General features: G+C 43.2%; 1 protein-coding gene across 4 annotated transcripts in view; it reads right to left on the bottom strand.

Moving 5' to 3' along the window:
- blnk (B cell linker) overlaps positions 1-19,245 on the bottom strand; it is a 161,865-nt gene that overhangs the window by 86,835 nt on the left and 55,785 nt on the right. Inside the window, exon 1 of one of the 4 annotated variants that reach the window (XM_068002431.1) lies at positions 15,266-15,499. The exons of 2 other annotated variants lie outside the window; for them this stretch is intronic. In XM_068002431.1, the coding sequence (XP_067858532.1) occupies positions 15,266-15,279 (14 nt within the window). In that variant the 5' untranslated portion in view covers positions 15,280-15,499. Of the gene's footprint in view, positions 1-15,265; positions 15,500-19,245 lie in introns of those variants that run through there. One more of the 4 variants, XM_068002433.1, reaches the window with a different exon arrangement.

Genomic DNA, 19,245 nt, shown 5'->3' with positions numbered 1-19,245 from the left:
GTGTGCAAAACAAAGACATATAGCAATGCGTACTATTCAAAGCCTAACGAATATAAACCAGACTCTGAATGCTTTACCTTTTGACCCTTTTGTGTATTTCATGCATTCCTGGTTTTATGCTGAAGTACCAGAACTAGCTCTCACTGCTTAGGAACATTTAAGGAACCAGGAGTTCCATTTTCTAATTTTGTGATGACACAACCACAAAAATTGGGACTGTTCAACAGCATTATCCATGTTCTGCATCCAAGATTTGTGGCCTGTCCAAAACCCTGGGAAAAGTCTGATAGGCCTCTTTAATGAGAGTAAGTGTGTAAAAGGCCCTACATGCAATGTTCCAGCTTAGATAAATTGTTCAGAGTCAACCTGATATGTCAGACCATTCCAAAATAATTTTCTTTGGCTTCAAATGCAGAATCACAGTAAACAGTGGCTAATACACCAAGAAGTGTCAAATATTAAAATTTCCTGGGGGTCATGCCTCCAGAACCCCATTTAGGAGGATGCACTTTAGGAAGACTCTAGGCCAGTTTAGGGTTAAATGTTCATCTGATGTACGTTGCTCGCATTAAATATTGATGGCAGATAGTATTCTGGTACATGACCTGCAAACGAACTTTCCTTGTATGTCTGACTCTCCTTTATCTTATCTATAGCCACCTGAAGAAAACTGCCTTTGACATAATGTAGCCATAATTTTCTTCCACTGAAGTTTTTGAGCTTTGAGTAGGTTAAAACAATTGTTCCATTAATGTCCCTTTCTCTGTGTGCATGCAAACACTATTACACTGGCATCTGTTGCAGTGTAAATCTCATAGAATGGAAGTTCATATTAATGATTGGAAGTTCATAATTAGCATTTCCACCAAAGCATGAAGAATATTTTATCTACCCCAAATGAAAATTGTACATAGAAACCTGTTTATTACAATGGATAATTGCTTTATTGGTGCAAATCTGTCATCAATTTGGAGTTATAGTTCCAGAATGTCACCAGCTTATTTAGAATTAATAGGCTCGATTTTAGGAGGGAGGCGGGTTGGCAGCGGGGGGTCGACTGGGCATGTGGGTAATGCGCCCAGTGAATTCTGGGTGCTCCGCACGTGATCGCAGCCTAATTGAAGCCACTTACCTTGGCTTCTGGGTTTCGCGCTGGAAAGCTGTGCAGCGGGCGGACTGCGCAGCCGCATCATAGGCTGTCGGCTGGAGGAACCCGATTTAAAGGGGCAGTCCTCCACTGACTGATGCTGCAGAAAGGAGCCAAGATTACAGCATGGAGCAGCCCAGAGGGAAGGTTCTCCCAGATTTAATGATGCATCACTCGAGGTCCTACTGGATGGGGTGAGGAGGAGGAGGACAGAGATCTTCTCCCCGGCGGACGGGAGGAAGTGGCCTGCCTCTGCCACCACGAAGGCCTGGCTCGAGGTGGCAGAGGAGGTCACCAGCACCACCAACATATCACGCACCTGCATACAGTGCAGGAGGCGCTGCAATGACCTAAGTAGGTCAGCCAAAGTGAGTACACTTACTCATTCCCCTACACTCGGTCCCCCACCCCACACCTCCTTCTGCACCGCCAACACTATTCTATCACATCACTCCTCACGCCCACTCAAAGCTTATCCTCATCTTACCTGCACTTACTCACCTCTCCAGTACTCATCCCACCACTACCACTCAACCCAATCCTCATACAGTCTCATGGCTCCGGCTCATACTCACCCTTTGATGCATCTCTTTCACGGTCAGCCTCACCCAACCTGCCACTACCTGTGCTGCAGCCACAGGGCATGCATCATGTATGTGTAGTAGGAAGCGTAAGGCAAACGTGTCGTGAGCATGAAGGGGATGCACAAAGGTGTTTGAGGGTTTGTCATGATTTTTACTTATATTTGATTTCTGATCAACTCACATTACATATTATATTGTCACCACTACTGCCGCGTCTTTGCAAATCTTGTCTGGTTTGTGCAATAATGCCCTTTCCTGAGGATCACCATGAAGACCCACAACTGATGCCACCCATTGTGTCACTGCAGAGTTGGTGTAGGTGTATTTGCAGGGCTCTTTTGTGCAGATGACTGAGAGATGTCGGCGATGTCCCCGGTGGCACCCTGGAAGGATGCGGGGGAGAAGTTGTTGAGGGCAATGGTGACTTTGACAGCGACAGGTAAGAAGATGATGCTCGGGCCAGCCGGGAGCAGCTCGGCATGAAAGAGGCTGCAGATGTCCACGACCACATGTCGAGTGACTCTGAGCCTCTGTGTGCACTGCTGCTCAGAGAGGTCCAGGAAGCTGAGCCTCGGTCTGTAGACCCTGTGGCGAGGGTAGTGCCCTCTGCGATGCATCTCTCTCTGCAGTTGCCCTCCCTCCTGCTGTGCAGGTGGATGTGTCACAGCACTGTAGTATGGAGCTCCACGTGTCAGAGGTGGACGGCGTAGCTGGCGAGGCTGTTGATGCTGCTCGTCCTCCGAGGAGGTCATGACTGCAGCTATGGCAGCCCCCAACCGGAAGATGTATGTTTGAGGGGGTCCGCAATGTAGGTAAATGTGTCTGCACACCGGGGTTGAGGTTGCAAGTTTTTGAATTTTATTGTTAGGAGGAGGGTGGCGGAGGCCAAACTTTGTCCAAAGTGACAGAGCGGCCTCCTGCAATGAGTGAGGGTCTCCCCCCCCACCACCTGTCAAATGGACCTTTGCAGCTGCCACAGGCTGATGGCTGCAACACGTCCATTTGAACTGGGAGTGTTTCCCCCAGTACGGGAAACACGCTCAATTTGGATGAAAATCCCACCCCTCCTAAAATATCCTACAAATCAAGTCTGCAAACGACCTGAACTATCTAATTAATTGGTTTAAGTGGGATCCCGCCAGCTTTAATTGCCGGTGGGAGTCCCGCATGCGGGGGCTGCGCGCACATCTAAGCGCGTCACTAGGGAACCCGGAAGTGGGCGGGTTGGAGCCGGGCTCCGGACCCGCCCCGGGAATCCCCGATTTTCGGAGCCACGAACCCACCGTCTCGGACGTCCAAAAATTGAACCCAATGCCTCTGTACTGCTTTAGATCAGAAACTCAAAAATATGGGGTCCAAATATCGGTTGTGTTGTGCTACAGTTTAACAACTAGAACTGGGATGTGAATGAATAATTAGACCCTTTGCTTTTGCAGGACCATATTGGAGTCTATTCACACTGTGTATGGTACAGTTGGTCTACTTAGTGTTGTAAAACCAAATGGCAAACCTCCACTCCCCAATCTACTTAAAAAAACTGGATGGCAGACTTGCGCCTGTAAGAAGGGTGAACGTATGTGCGCAATGACATTCCGGGATTGGAGAAAACCAGAGCAAGCATTAGCTAGCAGTGTAAGTGAGATTGTACTGTTTAATTTCACCTCATATGTGGCAACACTGTTGAACTGGTAACTATAACAGTGGCGCCGAACAGCATTTATTCCATTTGTAACAAAACGTTAAACAAGTTATTGAAGGTTTTCTTTCCAGAGTGATGCACTTCTGTATACTATTCTCAAGTAATTGCATTACACCACATCTGTATACTATTCTGTATACTATTCTCAAGTAGTTGCATTACACCACATCTGTGACGATTCACATCTTATTCACTCTCCCAATTATTCTTTTCTTCCTTACTTTCCAGCTTAAGTCATGACAAATTTATATCCCTCTTCACTCCCACTGTAACTGTCACTGGGTTTTAGTTTTCAGGAAAAACAATCTAATTCAAAATACTAAAAAAAAATCCTGATATCCAATGTAGCAAAAAGGAATTGAACTTTTTCAGTCATCTTGAAGCAATGGCCTCAGTCACAGGCCTATATTCAGGGCTGATTTCAGTTGTATGTTGCATTTTGGAGCTGGGTCAGCTTTTCTGGGGCTGTTTATCAACTTTTCCGAATGTCTGCACTTCTTCCCCACGTTATAGTGTGCTGTGTGCATCAAAGGCTGAGTAAGCCTAAGGCCTCAGCACCTGATAAATTTTCACGTACTATTATTGTAGTATTTTTCACTTGCTTATTCTGAATTCAATAAATAACTAGGGCCTGAGTGAGATAAAAAGGCAGAATAAAGCAGTTTAATTAAGCATTTAAGTATATTGTTTTAAATCTATTGTCGTCAAGGACAGTTCTGGACAACAGCTTTATAAACGATCAATTGTACAATTGCACACAACATTTCCTGAGTAACAGGCTAAAATGTCTAGCCCATCTCAACATAACTTGACTAGGCTCCAAGCAGACGTACTGATTTGAGTTGCATTGGTTACAAGAAATTGCTGATTGTTCACTTTGTCAGGAAACGTAAACCTAGCAATGAATTTTGAGCCAAGACAAATTTCCAACCGGACTTAAAAAGAATTGTGTCAAGAAACATAAATCTGACAATTAATTTGCAGCCAAGACAAGTATTCACCTGGATTCAAATCAAATTGTAAGGTTGAAACAGCTGTTTTGCTCGTCCCTAACGGTTTGTAGTCATTAAGATGTCTAGCCTAATTACTGTGCTTGTCTGTTCAATACCCAATAATAGCTGGTGGATAAACCTGCAAAGCATATCCTCTATTATTTCTCAGCCAGTTCATTGGGTGCAATTAGGAAACTATCCCTTTTGGGGGGTACAGTGTCTTATCTTTAGTGTTTAAGTAGACATTGCATCCATCATATTCTGTAGATGTTGTCTATCAATCTAATCAGAAAGGATGTCATCAGATGCTGTGAAAATAACCCTTCATCTCTTCACACACTGATAAAATGATATATGGATGCAAATGGTTGAGACGGTAGCTGGACAATGAATAAGAATAAAAGCACAGCCTCAGCTTTCAAAAACAATGGGTGGAAGTGTACAATCACAATTACAGTTTTGTTGCTTTTCTTTTCGAATTTATGAGATACATTTCAAAAGTACGCTTTGTTTCAGCTTTTGTTTAAGCTAATTGACTGACATATTGTACATTAATGATTCCTCCATCGATGTACACATTACAACATTAGCAATGTATACCTAAGAAATAGAAATGATATAATAATGGAAACTGTTATAAATAGGTCAAGTGATTTTGCTGGAGCAAGTGATTTATTAAATTGCTCACAAACTTGCATTTTCACTAACTCCAGGTCCTTTTATGCAAAATGACTGCAAATCTGCTGCATGTAACAGATACCAAATTTGCAGAATTTCTTGCCATACCATGCTGGCACTCAGTCTCTCTTCTGTGACCTTTGACCCCACACATTGTCATTAACTTCATTTTTCATGTGAGTTTTCATATAAATATTCACTTAGTCAAACAGATTCTTTTCCATATACATTATATATTTCTAAAACAAGATTGTTTGCTTTTTATGTTAAACCTTTTCTCCCTCTCCCTCCTGCTGTGACATTACTGAAGAATAATGTTTTAAAGAAAATAAAACTTTATCCTACAGTAAATAACAGCTCTTCTCCTGCAACTGTGGAAAGGTATATTTTGCTCTTTTAGAAAAGAGAGGTTTATTTACATGATAATACATCCCAAACAAAAGGGAACTGGCGATAGAAACACAAATACAGGCAAAATGGCGTTGGGGTCCTGACAACGGCATTTGACCCCGATTTGTACATATTGATGAGGATGCTGCCTGTTTTTGGTGAAAGCTCTGACCACTTAAATCCGCCTGAAAATTGGAATGGCGCGGACCTCTAGCAGTAAGTCGGCAATTCAGTTTGTTTTGCAGTTTTGGACTAGCTCCTGCCCCACATTTAGGCGTAAATGGGGCAGTTGCAAGAAGAAAATTGGCCCCCTGATGTTAACACTCTGACACAACCTGACTCCCAGTCATGAACTTATCCAACCTGACCCCACCGCCCCCACTCTCCACCCCACCGCCTCCCCCACCCCACCAATGTTGGCCTTCCTGATCTGAACTCCACTGTTTGCCCTACCCACCCAACGTCAGCTAATTGAATGAACTTACAAGGTACACCATTAATGGAACACTGTAATATGGAAAGGGGTGACACATATGAGGAATAAAGTTATAGATGACAGCACATGATAAATGACTTCTAGTAGAATTATGTCATGCAATGTAGTAGTTTAAATTATCAAATTAAAAAAAAGGCGCACAATTTTAAAAGACAATAGATAATGTGTCAGATTAACACTGAGAGGTATTGATACTTCATTGGAATTGGACATATGGAGGTTACTTTCAACTGCACTGCCTGGGTGATAATGTAACGGAACAGATTGCCCGCTCATTATAGAACTCGTCCGATTTTCATCCCACTGATTTCAATGAATGAAGATCCTGTGAGTTCTATAACGGTCAGAGGATTCACATTGCCGCACAGGCCACAATGTTGAAAATTATCCCCAAAGTATTTGTGGAGTAAGGGCATGTTTTAAAATCAGAAAAATTGTGCTTTGGGTCTATTCAAATGACGTTTTCCCCTGATAAACAATTTGATTATTTTTGTTGAAAATCAGTAATTTATTTTTGCAGCATTAAAGCTTGTCAGATGCTCCCTCAATGTTTCCCATGGTATAACTGAGCCATACAGACCAGAAAATATCAGTTTCAATTCCCTGTCTGGACTGAGTTAACTGAGCCCAGCCCAGGTGGCAGTAAAGATACTTGCTTTGGCCTGAACTTCCTGTGCAGGAGGGTGAAATCAGTTAGTGCTACCACTCCTAATTGCTATCTTGTAACTTCTGCATATTTATACATGGCACCACTTTTCGAATAAGGAACAAGCAGGGGCAGAGGGCTCATCACCGTGATAACGGGAGACGTGGGTTTGTGGACAATATTTCTAGTTGCTAATCTCACCCTGTTGTTGATCCCAATGTCACCACTGTTGGATTGTGCAGCCACTACCTGTGTGCTGAGGGAGAGGAGAAAGAGGAGAAGGGATAAACAAAAGAACCCTCTACCTGGACTACTTTAACCTGGAGTAGCAGCTTAATAACATTGTTGGAGAGCTGGGAGCAGGTTGTCCCTTCAGCCTCTCACTGAGCGTTGGAGGAGCGATGTAAAAAATAACTTTTTTTTAAGTAAAACAGAGCCTCAGTTTAAAAAAAAAGTCTTTCCAGATATAATTTGATCGAGAATAGTGATTTTTATGTCAATTAAAAATTGAGATTGTCTCTAATGAATAATTAAAAACAAAACTGACCAATACGACATCAGATATATTGCTACAAACAATGGCAGTGAGAACAGATAATTATTAGTTCGTCCCTTATTTTCTCATGGGCTCACCACTCCCTCCCTCTCTCTCCAATGAACCGTTCAAAAGAAAGAACCACATTTGCACCAAAAGCCTGTGACGATGACGACAACAACAACTTGCATTTATGTAGTACCCAAAACGGCTGTTAATGTAATTCTTGTATGCCAGTATGATATAGATCAAAAGGAATGCATATTTAATTTGGCCAAAAATTTGGTTAGCTTTTGTGTTGAAAAGTTGTTTGGGGACTTTCATTTTGTTCTAATTCTGAACATTAGATGCAAAGTGTGTTACAGACTGAAAATAACATTACAGAAGAGGAAACAAAGGAGCATGCAAATAGTTTAAAATAGCTTATCACCTGTGAATGTGACAACTATAAACATCTGAAAATTACCTGATATAAAAATTTCGATACATCACTAACACTTACATTTTAGTAAATGGCTTTTGGGTGAAAAAATTCTTACCGGCAATATCGAGCTAAACCCCATTTAATATTGTATACATTGTAAATGTAGCAAATTTCTATGGGTTAGGTATTTAGGAGTATTGGAACAGGAGTATGCCAGTCAGTCCCATGAGCCTGTTCCACCATTCAATTAGATCATGGCTGATCTGTACCTCAATCCCATTTACCCATCTTTGATCCATATCCTTTGTTACCCTTACTGAACAAAAATCTATCGATCTCAGTCTTGAAAGCTTCAATTGACCCAGCACCCACAGCCTTTTGGAGGACAAATTTCTACTACAATTTGTGTGAAGAAGTGCTTCCTGATTTCACTCCTGAATGGCCTGGCTCCAATTTTAAAATTATGCTCCCTTGTTCTGAATTGCCCCACCAGAGGAAATAGTTTCTCTTTGTCTACCCTGTCAAATCCTTTTATAATTTTAAACACCTCAATTAGATTACCCCTTAATCTTTTACAGTCAAGGGAATACAAGCCAAGTTTATACAACCTGGTCTCATAATTTAACCCTTTAACCTCCGGTATCATTCTGGTGAATCTGCACTGCACCCCCTCCAAGGCCAATATATCCTTCATGAGGTGCAGTGGGGTTTGACTAAAACTCTGTACAACTGAAGCATAACTTCTGCCCCTTTGTATTCCAGTCCCCTTGAGATAAAGGCCAACATTCCATTAGCCTCCTTGTACCTGTCCACCAGCTTTTAGTACCAGATTTGTGTACATGGACACCCAAATCTCTTTGCTCCTCCACAGTTTCTAGTTTCTCACCATTTAGAAAATACTCCGATTTGTCTATCCGAAGTGGATAACCTCACACTTCCCCACACTGAACTCCATTTGCCACAGTTTTGCCCACACACTTAATCTGTCAACGTCCCTTTGTAACCTCCTGCTCCCATCTGCACTACTTACTGTGCCTCCTAAATTAGTGTCAACTGCATACATGTATTTCCTCACACACTTATTCTCCTTACAGGAAGCTTCCTTTTAGTTACTATGATTAGATTTTCACTTTGACACATGGAGCCGAAGTTTATATTTTAATACAAAAACTAAGTTTATAAGGATTTTCTAAACACAAAAGCAAATTTCCAATAGGCTTATCAAAGATTAGGTGGTATCCTGCACAAAGATCACTACATTTAAGAGTAGATTTTTTGCAGGGTCACACTGTTGCACATCATCTGTGAAGTAATATTTGCATTTTGTGACACAATGGCCTGCAATTTGCTCCAAAAATAACAGACAGCCAAACAGAGCTCACTGTTATTTAAGGGCAAATGGAAGAGCAACTTCCGCGAGTGTGCATGCGCAGCTAAACGCAGAAATCCGGAAATTGCTCTATGAGGTTCCCTGCTCGTCTGAAAGCTGGAAAGACAGCTCGCCGGTGAAAGAAATGGACCAGCATGAAGTTGCTGAACTGCCCAGCTGGAAACAAACTAACCTACACAGAAAAACGTACGCTGGGTTTTTTAGGTCTAAACTAACTTTTAACGGTGTGGTAAGTCTTAATGACTGCCAAACAACATCTCTGGCACTGAAAATTAACTTTTAAAAATGTGGAGTCTCATTACTTACGATTTTATTTGTTGTTGGACATAAAAAAAATTGCAATTTTAATTTTTTAACTTTTTATTTCTGTCTCTTTTATTCCTGTCTTTTAATTCAATATTTCTTATGCTCTCTTTATTTTGCTTTCTCTAATTGATTTTACATTGAATTTACTGTTGTAGTTTGCACTTCCTAGTTCTGTGTCTGCGCGGCTTGTCAAGGATGCTTCAATCTGATTGGTTGAGGGGACAGAGCAAGCCTTTCCCTGTTCACATAGCTCACAGATTCCCAGGAGAGGACGCTGCACTTTTTGCAGCTCACTATTTGAGGAAGTTCCCGCACTAAAGCCCGTGGATCATTTATGGGTAAGTTTAAATCTAATGAGTGGCGGGTACCATTCGTTCGCTGCTCAGAGCAAATTCTGGGCCATACAGATGATCATGTGTATTCTGGCAATGGGTGTATGAGCCAAATAACAATTCAAATTTAATGATTATGGAGATGCCCCACAGAGGTCTTTCACTGTAGATAAGACAGCTCCACTGAAATCAGAATATTCATCTCAAATACTGGTACCAGAATGCTTAAGGCTCTGCAAGTGTCTACATGTGTAGTGGCAGATAAAATTATAAGACAATTTTTTGATCCAAATGAAACTGTGAATTGACCTCATAGACTCTGGGTGAGGCCTAAGGCCTGCCTTTCAGAATATCAATCAAATACAGCTGATCTACAAAGACGGCTTGCAGTTCACTAACACCAAGAACAATGTAATTTTCATGTTAGAAACAAACTCACATGTTCAAACAGTGGGCATATTAACCTATGAAGAACTAAATGAACCTCCCAATTGGTATTAGTGAGGCCCAGCAATTGTGGTAGCAGCGTTGTTAACCACAATAAGCAAACTATTAATTCTCAAGCAACAGAAAGAGTGTACCTAATTAGGAGAGAACAGCATTCTGTTCCATGTAGCTGATGTTATCTCAGTTTCTTGGCACCAAGAGGCAGAAAAAGGATTCTTGACCCCCATTAGTTCCATCACTGACAAGTAGTCAGGTCCTTAGCACCATGTGACACCTGGATTTCCTTGGCTACAATTGGTGATAATGTTTGTTCAGTGATGTCTGACTGGCATGACTTGATCTGCTTGTCTATCTTGTTCTGTAAACACATCGCAGCTGTTCCTTACAAGTGTACTGTGTGAACCTAAGACAAATTTGGCACTGTGTTTCCTAGATTTAGCGACAAGTACTTTACGCAATGATTAGGAGTGTCCATGATTGTGAAAGGACGATTGCATTTTGCACAGTAAAGCCGTCGGAAGATGTTGGTGCCGACTCAATTATGGAGGCACTTTACTTTTGATACAGGCAGTTGTATTGCATGGCTCGGTTCTGAAGAGTGTACTGTACAACACAGGCAGCCTGGGCACATTCTCTGTATGATTATAATGTGTGCCATAGCCCTTTCTATGCTAAAACCCGCTTGTTTTTGGCTATTTGCTTATATGCCCATCTAACGAGAATAGGATTGGTCACTGATGTTACAATACAACCTAAAGAGCATAGCTTAGCTTTTTTTTTGTATACTTGTTTTGAAAAGGCTTAGTATGACATTCTCTAGAGATGCATCATCTGGTGCCGACACCTTAGTTTTATGGGAAACTTGAAATGGAAAGGACAAAAACCTTGACAAACCGGATTAAAGAATGTGACAGCTGACTAGCTGATCAGCTGACTAATCTAAACTACTCCTGTAGGGAGACTGGAGACTTTGTTCCAGATTTTGGCAATGAGAGGCTTGAAGCAAGAAACAAAGAACCTTTTAGCTGGGCAAAATTCAACAGTTGTAATATGAGAGTAGGAGGCCGTGTGCAACACGACCTATCTGCTACATCACGATGATATTTTCATTGTGCACTCAGCCATCAAGGCAGGTTATACTCCTACAACACATGGAGGATGTAGAATGGAGAACTTAGTTCTTATATTTTAACATGTAAAAAAGACATTTCCCATAAATTACACTGAAATTCAAACATTTAATTAGAATTCTGCCTAAAATATTATAACAACAAAGGCAAGTTAGCAGGATTCCCCCTTAACTCGAAGTTTAAAAACATATTCTGGCACTCGTTTTATCAGGAGGGTTAATTAGTGCGAGAATTAAACCACACATTAGCACAGAACCATCAGCTACATTTCATTGGTTTTCTTCAGCACATCCTCCTTGGGTTCAATCTTTGGATAGGTGTTGTCTCCTTTACGCATTGTCAGGAGTGATTTATATCAACTTCAGATCATTTCTTCAACTCTTACTTTAAACCTTAGTTGCTCTGCTGGCATTTTCTTTCTTGAAGCTCACCTATGGGGGGTGATTTTAAACCCCAAGAATGGGTGGGTTGGGGCGGGTGGGAGTTGAAATTAGTTGTTTTTTGGGTCGTGACCGCAACCCGGCTTTATTTTTGGGTTTAACATCGGCGCGGAAAAGTACAGGCTTCCCACTGGGAATGCCAAGTCCAAAAATCTGTGACCCAAAAAAACAACTATTTTCAACTCCCACCCGCCCCCAACCCACCCGTTCTTGGGGTTTAAAATCACCCCATGGTCTCTCTAGGTATTTTGTGCTTTGTTTTGTACTGAACAGCCCCAATCTTCATCCTTAAGCCACTGCACAATTTTGTTTGTGCATTTACAGCCTTTAAATCGCTCTTTTCCAAAATATTACAAGTTTTTGTATTAAGGCAGTAAAATATAAACCACTTTTGGGCTTGAAGGCGCGCGCGGTATTTGTGCTTTTTATCTAAAGTAAAAATCCAGAAATTTAACTGCAAAAAAAGTCTTCTATAAAGCACGGAGAAATATTAATCCCAATAATTGGACTGATTTGTGATAGGGAGGATGACAAAGATGAAACAATATTCCTAGATTCTCACTAAAATAACAAACATTTTCCATTCAGGAGCTTTGCAAATATGTACCCCCAGCTTGGGCAGTGTGAGCACTCTTTAGCCTCGAGGCATAGCGCTCCCAATCTCTTGCTTTTCCTTTTCAGAGGCCGGACCTAATGCTTCTGCAGGAAATGAACAATGTTGTTATTAGCTATAGCAACACTCTTCAGCTGCAGGTAACTGTGGTGGATTTGGCTGTGGGTTGGATAGCCTGATGTGGCCCTGATAACTATATTATAGCCCTGCAGAACATGCCTTTATGCCTGCTTAAAGCTCACACTGACTATTAAACGCAACATCCATGCTACATTTTGTAGAATAAAACAATAGACATACAGACAATCACACAAACCCTCCAAAACAAGTACCAGTTTGTAGATCCTCCCCGAACTAAACCAATCTCATACACCCATGAGAAACTACTTCACAATAATAATTGTAACGTGTCCAACTTAACTATAATTCTGCTAAAACAATGTGCATATACCAGTATGTTTACCACAGTAGTGTCTGTTTAGGCCCTTTCACCCCTTCATATCTAATGTCCCCTCCACTCAATAGCTGCACACCATCTCCTATTACTTAAATACATTTCCAGTATTAATGCTATCACAACATAATATTTTTAATAAATTAACTTGATCAATCTTCATTAATGCAATATGAGCTTCTAGAACTCTTTTATTATATTTTGCCTTTTTTTCTCAAATGAAACATACTCTGCAGAAACAGGGAATATTCCACTGTTTGTGCAGTCAACCATCTATTGTTTTGAGTCACCATGGATAATGCTTACACAATTTTGCTTTACAGTCTAGGAGCTCAGTACTGTACAAATGTTGTTTAATGCAACAAACATACGCCTGGAATTTCTATGGGGATTCTCCTGATCACCCGCTATAACTTCGGCAGGAGATCGGCAGAATCCCGGGAGTAATTTCTACTGTTTCTCTGGAGTTTCCATCAATCTTCCATGGAACTTAAGGCAGAAGATCAGGGAACCCATGTGGAAATTCTACCTGTTATTGTTTCTCACAGAGTTTAACGCAAGGTCATTTCAGACAGGATTTTTCACCTTTGCATTGTGACAACTGCACTCTTAAAAGTTTTGTTTTATTCTAATGAAACTACAATAGATACTGAAAGATAGGCTCAAACTTCCACCATCCTCTCCCCAGCCCCCCTCCCCCCCCCAATAACACAGGGGTACAAAGTGCCAAATCATGTTGTTCTTGAATTTTCAGACTCCTTCCAGCACTAGAACTACGAAGACCCTCATGCTCAGTTACAAGCTGCGTCTGCACCTGTGCCCCAAAAGGAGAAAACTGCATCTTGGAGTATGTAATGCTGGTTTACATTGCCCCCAAATTTTCTCTTTCTACCCATAGATACAGTTTCACAGGCCCCAGCCCACTTTCCAATACCTTGCCCAAGTGACTTATTCTTCATGAGTTATTGCTGAAAGGCTATTTGATTGCTGGAGGCATAAGAACCAAGCCCAATTATGTTCTCACTCAACAATCCATACTTTTTAGCAGAGGTCACTTGACTGTGATCAGTACTGACTTTTTCTCCATCCCTACTCCAATGGTCGCTACTGCTGCCCCTACTAGCTCTGCACATGGTTGATCAAACACAGGACCTTTTACACTTGCTTGGTTTGGTTTTGGACTGCACAGTGCATTTACCGTGGAAGCCACCAAGGTATCACCTGGAGCAAAACTGTGGTATTCAAATATTTTCAGGATTCAGAATTTCCCATATTCTTAAAGCTGAATCCCAATTCTGATAATGTACCTAATCTGTGAATTTCCCTGAGATGCCAGAGAATATGAAAGCAAGCACCTAGTAATCTACTAGTGATTAGATCAATACCTTGCTATCCATCAACCCTTCAAACTGCATAGATTGAGAAGAATACAAGAGAACATGGATGAACACTGACCATTAGGGGGTAAAAACTCACTCTGCCGCTCCTAGCACACACTGAGAGCACATATCAAAAAATTGCACTCTCCCAGCCCATCAGTATTTTCAGGAAATTTAGGAAAATTCAGGAATGTGGTCCTGCCAAGTGCCAGGAGTGGTGCAGCATAGCTTTTACTCCTAGGTTGTTAAGAACTTCCCTTCACTATCATGCCAAGAACCCAAAGGTCTAACTAAACTGTTTGAAGGAGGGGAGGAGAAAGGAGGGGATTTTTTTTCTCATTGATGTTTCAATTAAGGAATGAATTGAACTTTGATCAAACCTAATTCAAAGAGGAAATCTAGCCAGACACATCTGTCGCTGTGCCTTCATATTACTCGAGCGCACCTTTGAAGAGGGCGCATTTCATTTATTGATTTTAGAAAAAACACAAATCGGTAGTCAACAGCAGCATTTGATTTCAGGAGTTAGGATCCCCAAACCCCTCAGTTAGCCAGAGATTGGATATCCTCGCCCCACTAGACCACCAAGAAGGAATTTTTAAAAAAAGATGCCTTGCTTTCGTTTCCAGTCAGCACCAGGGAAACGTCTAGCAGAACAATGGCAATAATTATGGTTCAATCCTATGCATATGTATAAGTATAGTTAGATCCTATGTGTAAGTATAGTTAGATCCTATGTGTAAGTATAGTTAGATCCTATGTGTAAGTATAATCAGATCCTATCTGTAAGTATAGTTAGATCCTATGTGTAAGTATAGTTAGATCCTATGTGTAAGTATAATCAGATCCTATCTGTAAGTATAGTTAGATCCTATGTGTAAGTATAGTTAGATCCTATGTGTAAGTATAGTTAGATCCTATGCATTTGTATAAGTATAGTTAGATCCTATGCATTCCCACACACCTCTGTTTGAAGGATGGGCATTTAAAATCAGTGGTCCAAATTCAGGTGCTCGGCAAAATTCAGATTATTTGTGGCTCTCCATTGAGATTAGCACTGATCCCCAAAATTTATATTTGACTATATAAGTATTAAAAGGTTGTAACAGATTATACAGTACTCAACACTTTGCTTCACAAATGTCTATCAATTTACTCACAGAAATTCAGAAACAATGCATACCTTACACCTTTCATCTTACTGATCTACTTTGCACCTGGCTGTTGACGACTATTTCTGCACTTTCTGGTAACACTTTATAGCCTCTGGCTCTCCGCGTCGGCTGACAGATGAAACCACTTGTAAAAAGCCAGTAGAGAAAGGAAGTTGGAAAATCATTTTTAGTATACCATCACCCAGGGCATTCTTTCAGTATCGTTTCAGAGGAAACTATCAAGACTTTTGAAGGTTTCACTCAGTTAAAGCCAAAACAGTACTGCATCCACAATTAGTGCTGAGGCTGTGAATGAAACTTCCTTGTTTAAGTTAATGATTACAGGTAAAGTGAGATTTAGACTGACAGTTGTGGGTGTGTCGTTAAAGAAATATTCCAGGAAGGCTCACTGTAAATATATTTGTGACACTTCCCCTATCACCTGGCACTTCTTTAGATCTTACGGCCATGAAAATCTGGGGTATCTGGTACATGACGGCAACAGGTGGATTCTGGGGTGAGACCCTGTTACACTGGGTCTCCGCCCCGTTTGTCCTGTGCCAGGGGTTTCCTCAGGCAGAAGGGGCGGGCGCTTCCTGAATCCACCCCCTTTCCAGGTGATGTCAACAAAGAGGTGGGATGGGGCGGGGGTTGGGGGGGGGGGGATGGATGATACCATCCACTGGAGTTCTCCCCAGTCCTGCCTCTGGTGTCTCATGTGGTGGAAGTTGGGCCCATCAAAGTGGGAGAGGCCATTTTCCTTATAGCAGCCGGTCACAATACTATAATGAGCAAAGGGGAATAGGGGTCTGCCCAACACCCTTCCACCTAGGGAGCAGCTCAGCTGCATTGATACGTGCCAGGGCACCCACTTATTCTGACGGGGTTCGACGTGTAACTAATTAGCACAGATGAGGTTCCATTCCCCCACCGTTAATGTCGCAGAGCGGAATCGTGGATTTTTGGCCATTAGGGGCGGGAAATCCATCAGGATGCCTGTGAGCATTGCGGCTTATCCTTACTTTTCCAGTCCGTTGGAGCGCAAAAATCACTTGGAATGATAAGGAGTTCTGGCTGCTGAGTCCAGGCAGCGGTGTGAGCGCCGACTGCAAACAGAAGTTTATTATAAAAGTATATGGCCCTCATCGTGAGCCGTTGTGTTACGCTCAAGGGAGAATGGCACAATTGTTGGAGGCAGTGAAGCATTTTTTGAAGTAATTATGTGTGAAGAGCTAGAAAGCAACAAAAATCACTGGAAATCTGAAATAAACGCAGAAATTGCTGGAAACACTCATTATATCAGGCAGCATCTGTGGGGAGAGAAACCGAGTTAATGGCCTCGATTTTAACCCAACCCCTCGAGTGGGAGAGGATTGGGGAGGGAGGGGGGTTAAAATATCAGGATCGAGCAACCTGACCCGATTCCCGCCCGTTTAAATTTTTACAAACGAAAATCAGGCCATCGACGAGGCCCCCGCAAAAGATAGGCGGGATCCTGATTAACATTCAAAAGTTAAACTTAATAGTGAGTGAGGGGGAGGCTCGAGCTGTGGGATTCCTGGCAGTGGATCCGAGGTGGGAGGCACCGACTGGCCAAGGTAAGTGCTGAAGATCAGCTCCTTTTAGCACTCCTTGTGGGCCAGGAAGAGCAGGGCCCCGATATTACCAGGGAGGTGGGTTGGCAGTGGGGGGGTCGACAGGGTGCATGGGTAACCCGCCCAGTGAAATCCGTCCGTTCTCCACGCGATCGCGGGTAAATTTAAACCACTTACCTTGGTTTCCGGGTTTCCCGTCAGAAACCTGCATAGCGGGCGGACTGCGCACCCGCATCACAGGCTGTCAGCTGGAGGATCCCTATTTAAAGGGGCAGTCCTCCAATGGCTGATCCTGCAGCAAACAACCAAAAGAGCACCATGGAGCAGCCCAGGGGAAAGGCTGCTCCCAGGTTTAATGATGCCTCACTCCAGGTCTTACTGGATGGGGTGTGGAGGAGGAGAGAGATATTCTACCTGGCGGACGGAAGGAAATGGCCTGCCTCTGCCACCAAGAAGGCCTGGTTCGAGGTCACCAGCAGCAGCAACATGGATCCAGTGCAGGAAGCACTTCAATGACCTAACTAGGTCATGATGTGGAGATGCCGGTGATGGACTGGGGTGTGCAAATGTAAGGAATCTTACAACACCAGGTTATAGTCCAACAGTTTTATTTGAAAAGCTTGTGATTTTCAAATAAAACTGTTGGACTATAACCTGGTGTTGTAAGATTCCTAACTAGGTCAGCCAAACAAAGTGAGCACACTTACTGATTCTCCTACACTCCATCTTCCACATTACCGCCCCCACCCCACAACTCCTTCTGCACTGCCAACACTACTCTATCACATCGCTCCTCATACCCACTCAAAACTCATCCTCAACTTACCTGCACTTACTCACCTCCCCAGTGATCATCCCACCACTACCACTCAACCCAATCCTCATACAATCTTATGACTCTGTCTCATACTCATCCTCTGATGCATCTCTTTCACGGTCAGCCTCACCCAACGTGCTACTATCTTTGCTGTAGCCACAGGGGATGCATCATGTATGAGTAGTAGGAAGCGTAAGGCAAAGGTTTCGTGAGCACAAAGGGGATGCTCAAGGGCGTTTGACGGTTTGTCATGTTTTTTATTTATATTTGATTTTGGTTCAACTCACATTAAATATTATATTATCACCACTACTGCCACGTCTTGGCCATTTTTGACTGGCTTGTGCAATAAGTCCCTTTCATGAGGTTCTCCATGAACACCCACACTTCATGCCACCCATTGGGTCACCCTCCAGTGGGTGTATGTGTAGTTGCACGACTATTTTGTGTAGGTGCCTGTGGCGCAGCACTGTGTTGTGGAGCTCCACGTGGCGGAGGTGGACGGCGTGCCTGGCGAGGCTGGTGATGTTGCTCGTCCTCGGATGAAGTGATGAATGCAGCTAAGGCGCCCCCCCATCCTGATGGTGTGAGTTTGAGGGGCTCCGCAAAGTAGGCAAATGTGTTTGCACAGCAAAGATTAGGGTATAAATTAATAATTTTGAGTGGAAAGACAAAGGTGTTGCAGCCAAAACTTTGTCTGAAGTGACAGAGTGCCCTGCTGCAATATATGAGGTATTCCCCCCAACTGTCAAATAATCCTTTGCATCTCCCACTGGCTGCTGACTGAAACATGTCTGCTCCAACAGGGAGTGTTTCCTACAGCATAGGAAACACGCTAAGGATCCATGAAAATTGCACCCCTGCCAAAATTGCCTGTCACTGAGCGCTGTCAATACCTCAACTAGGTAAGTAAGTATTTAAATTGTCATCCCGCCGGCTTTAATTGCCGGTGGGAGTCCCGCATGCGGGAGCTGCGCGCGCACCCGAATGCGTCACTGGGGAACCTGGAAGTGGGCGGGTTGGAGCCAGGCTCCAGACCCGCTCCAGGATTCCCCGATTTTACAAGCCCCCCCCCGCCCTCCCCTCCGCCCCCAATGCACCCGCTTGGCCATCCTAAAATCAACCCCCAGGAGTGCTCCACCCAGGCCTCCAAGGAAGCCTTACACCTTCCCCAGCCCCGATCATGGCCCTGAAGTCCTGGCTTTCCTCTCTTCACCACCCCCGCACCCCCACCACCACCCCCCAGCGCTGATCGTGGCCTGGAGCCTTCAGCCACTACTGACTGCCAGGGATTGTCACCACCGGTCACCGGCTGCGGTCTCCTGCCACTTGTTTGCGCTTCTGCCCACCTGCCAAGCTGTCAATTTGGCCAGGTGTCGGGCGGGAGTCTCCAGAAGATTATTTAAATGAGGCCCTGCCGTTAAGACCGGCATTTTAACGGATTTTTTGTTCTTAACCTCTGGGGATTGGGATTCCTGGGCCTTTTACTTCATGCCACATGAGAGGAGGCAAGAAGGCCCAAACAGCAGGTAAGTGTGGACTCGGCGGAGCAGGAGTGCTTCTACCAGGCCCAACAAGCCTACCTGCAGCGACCACC

This window comes from Heptranchias perlo, chromosome 21, assembly GCF_035084215.1.
Source record: "Heptranchias perlo isolate sHepPer1 chromosome 21, sHepPer1.hap1, whole genome shotgun sequence".
Taxonomy (NCBI): Eukaryota; Metazoa; Chordata; class Chondrichthyes; order Hexanchiformes; family Hexanchidae; genus Heptranchias; species Heptranchias perlo.
Note: the sequence above shows the minus strand (reverse complement) of the source record. Positions and strands in the feature narration are given on the sequence as shown.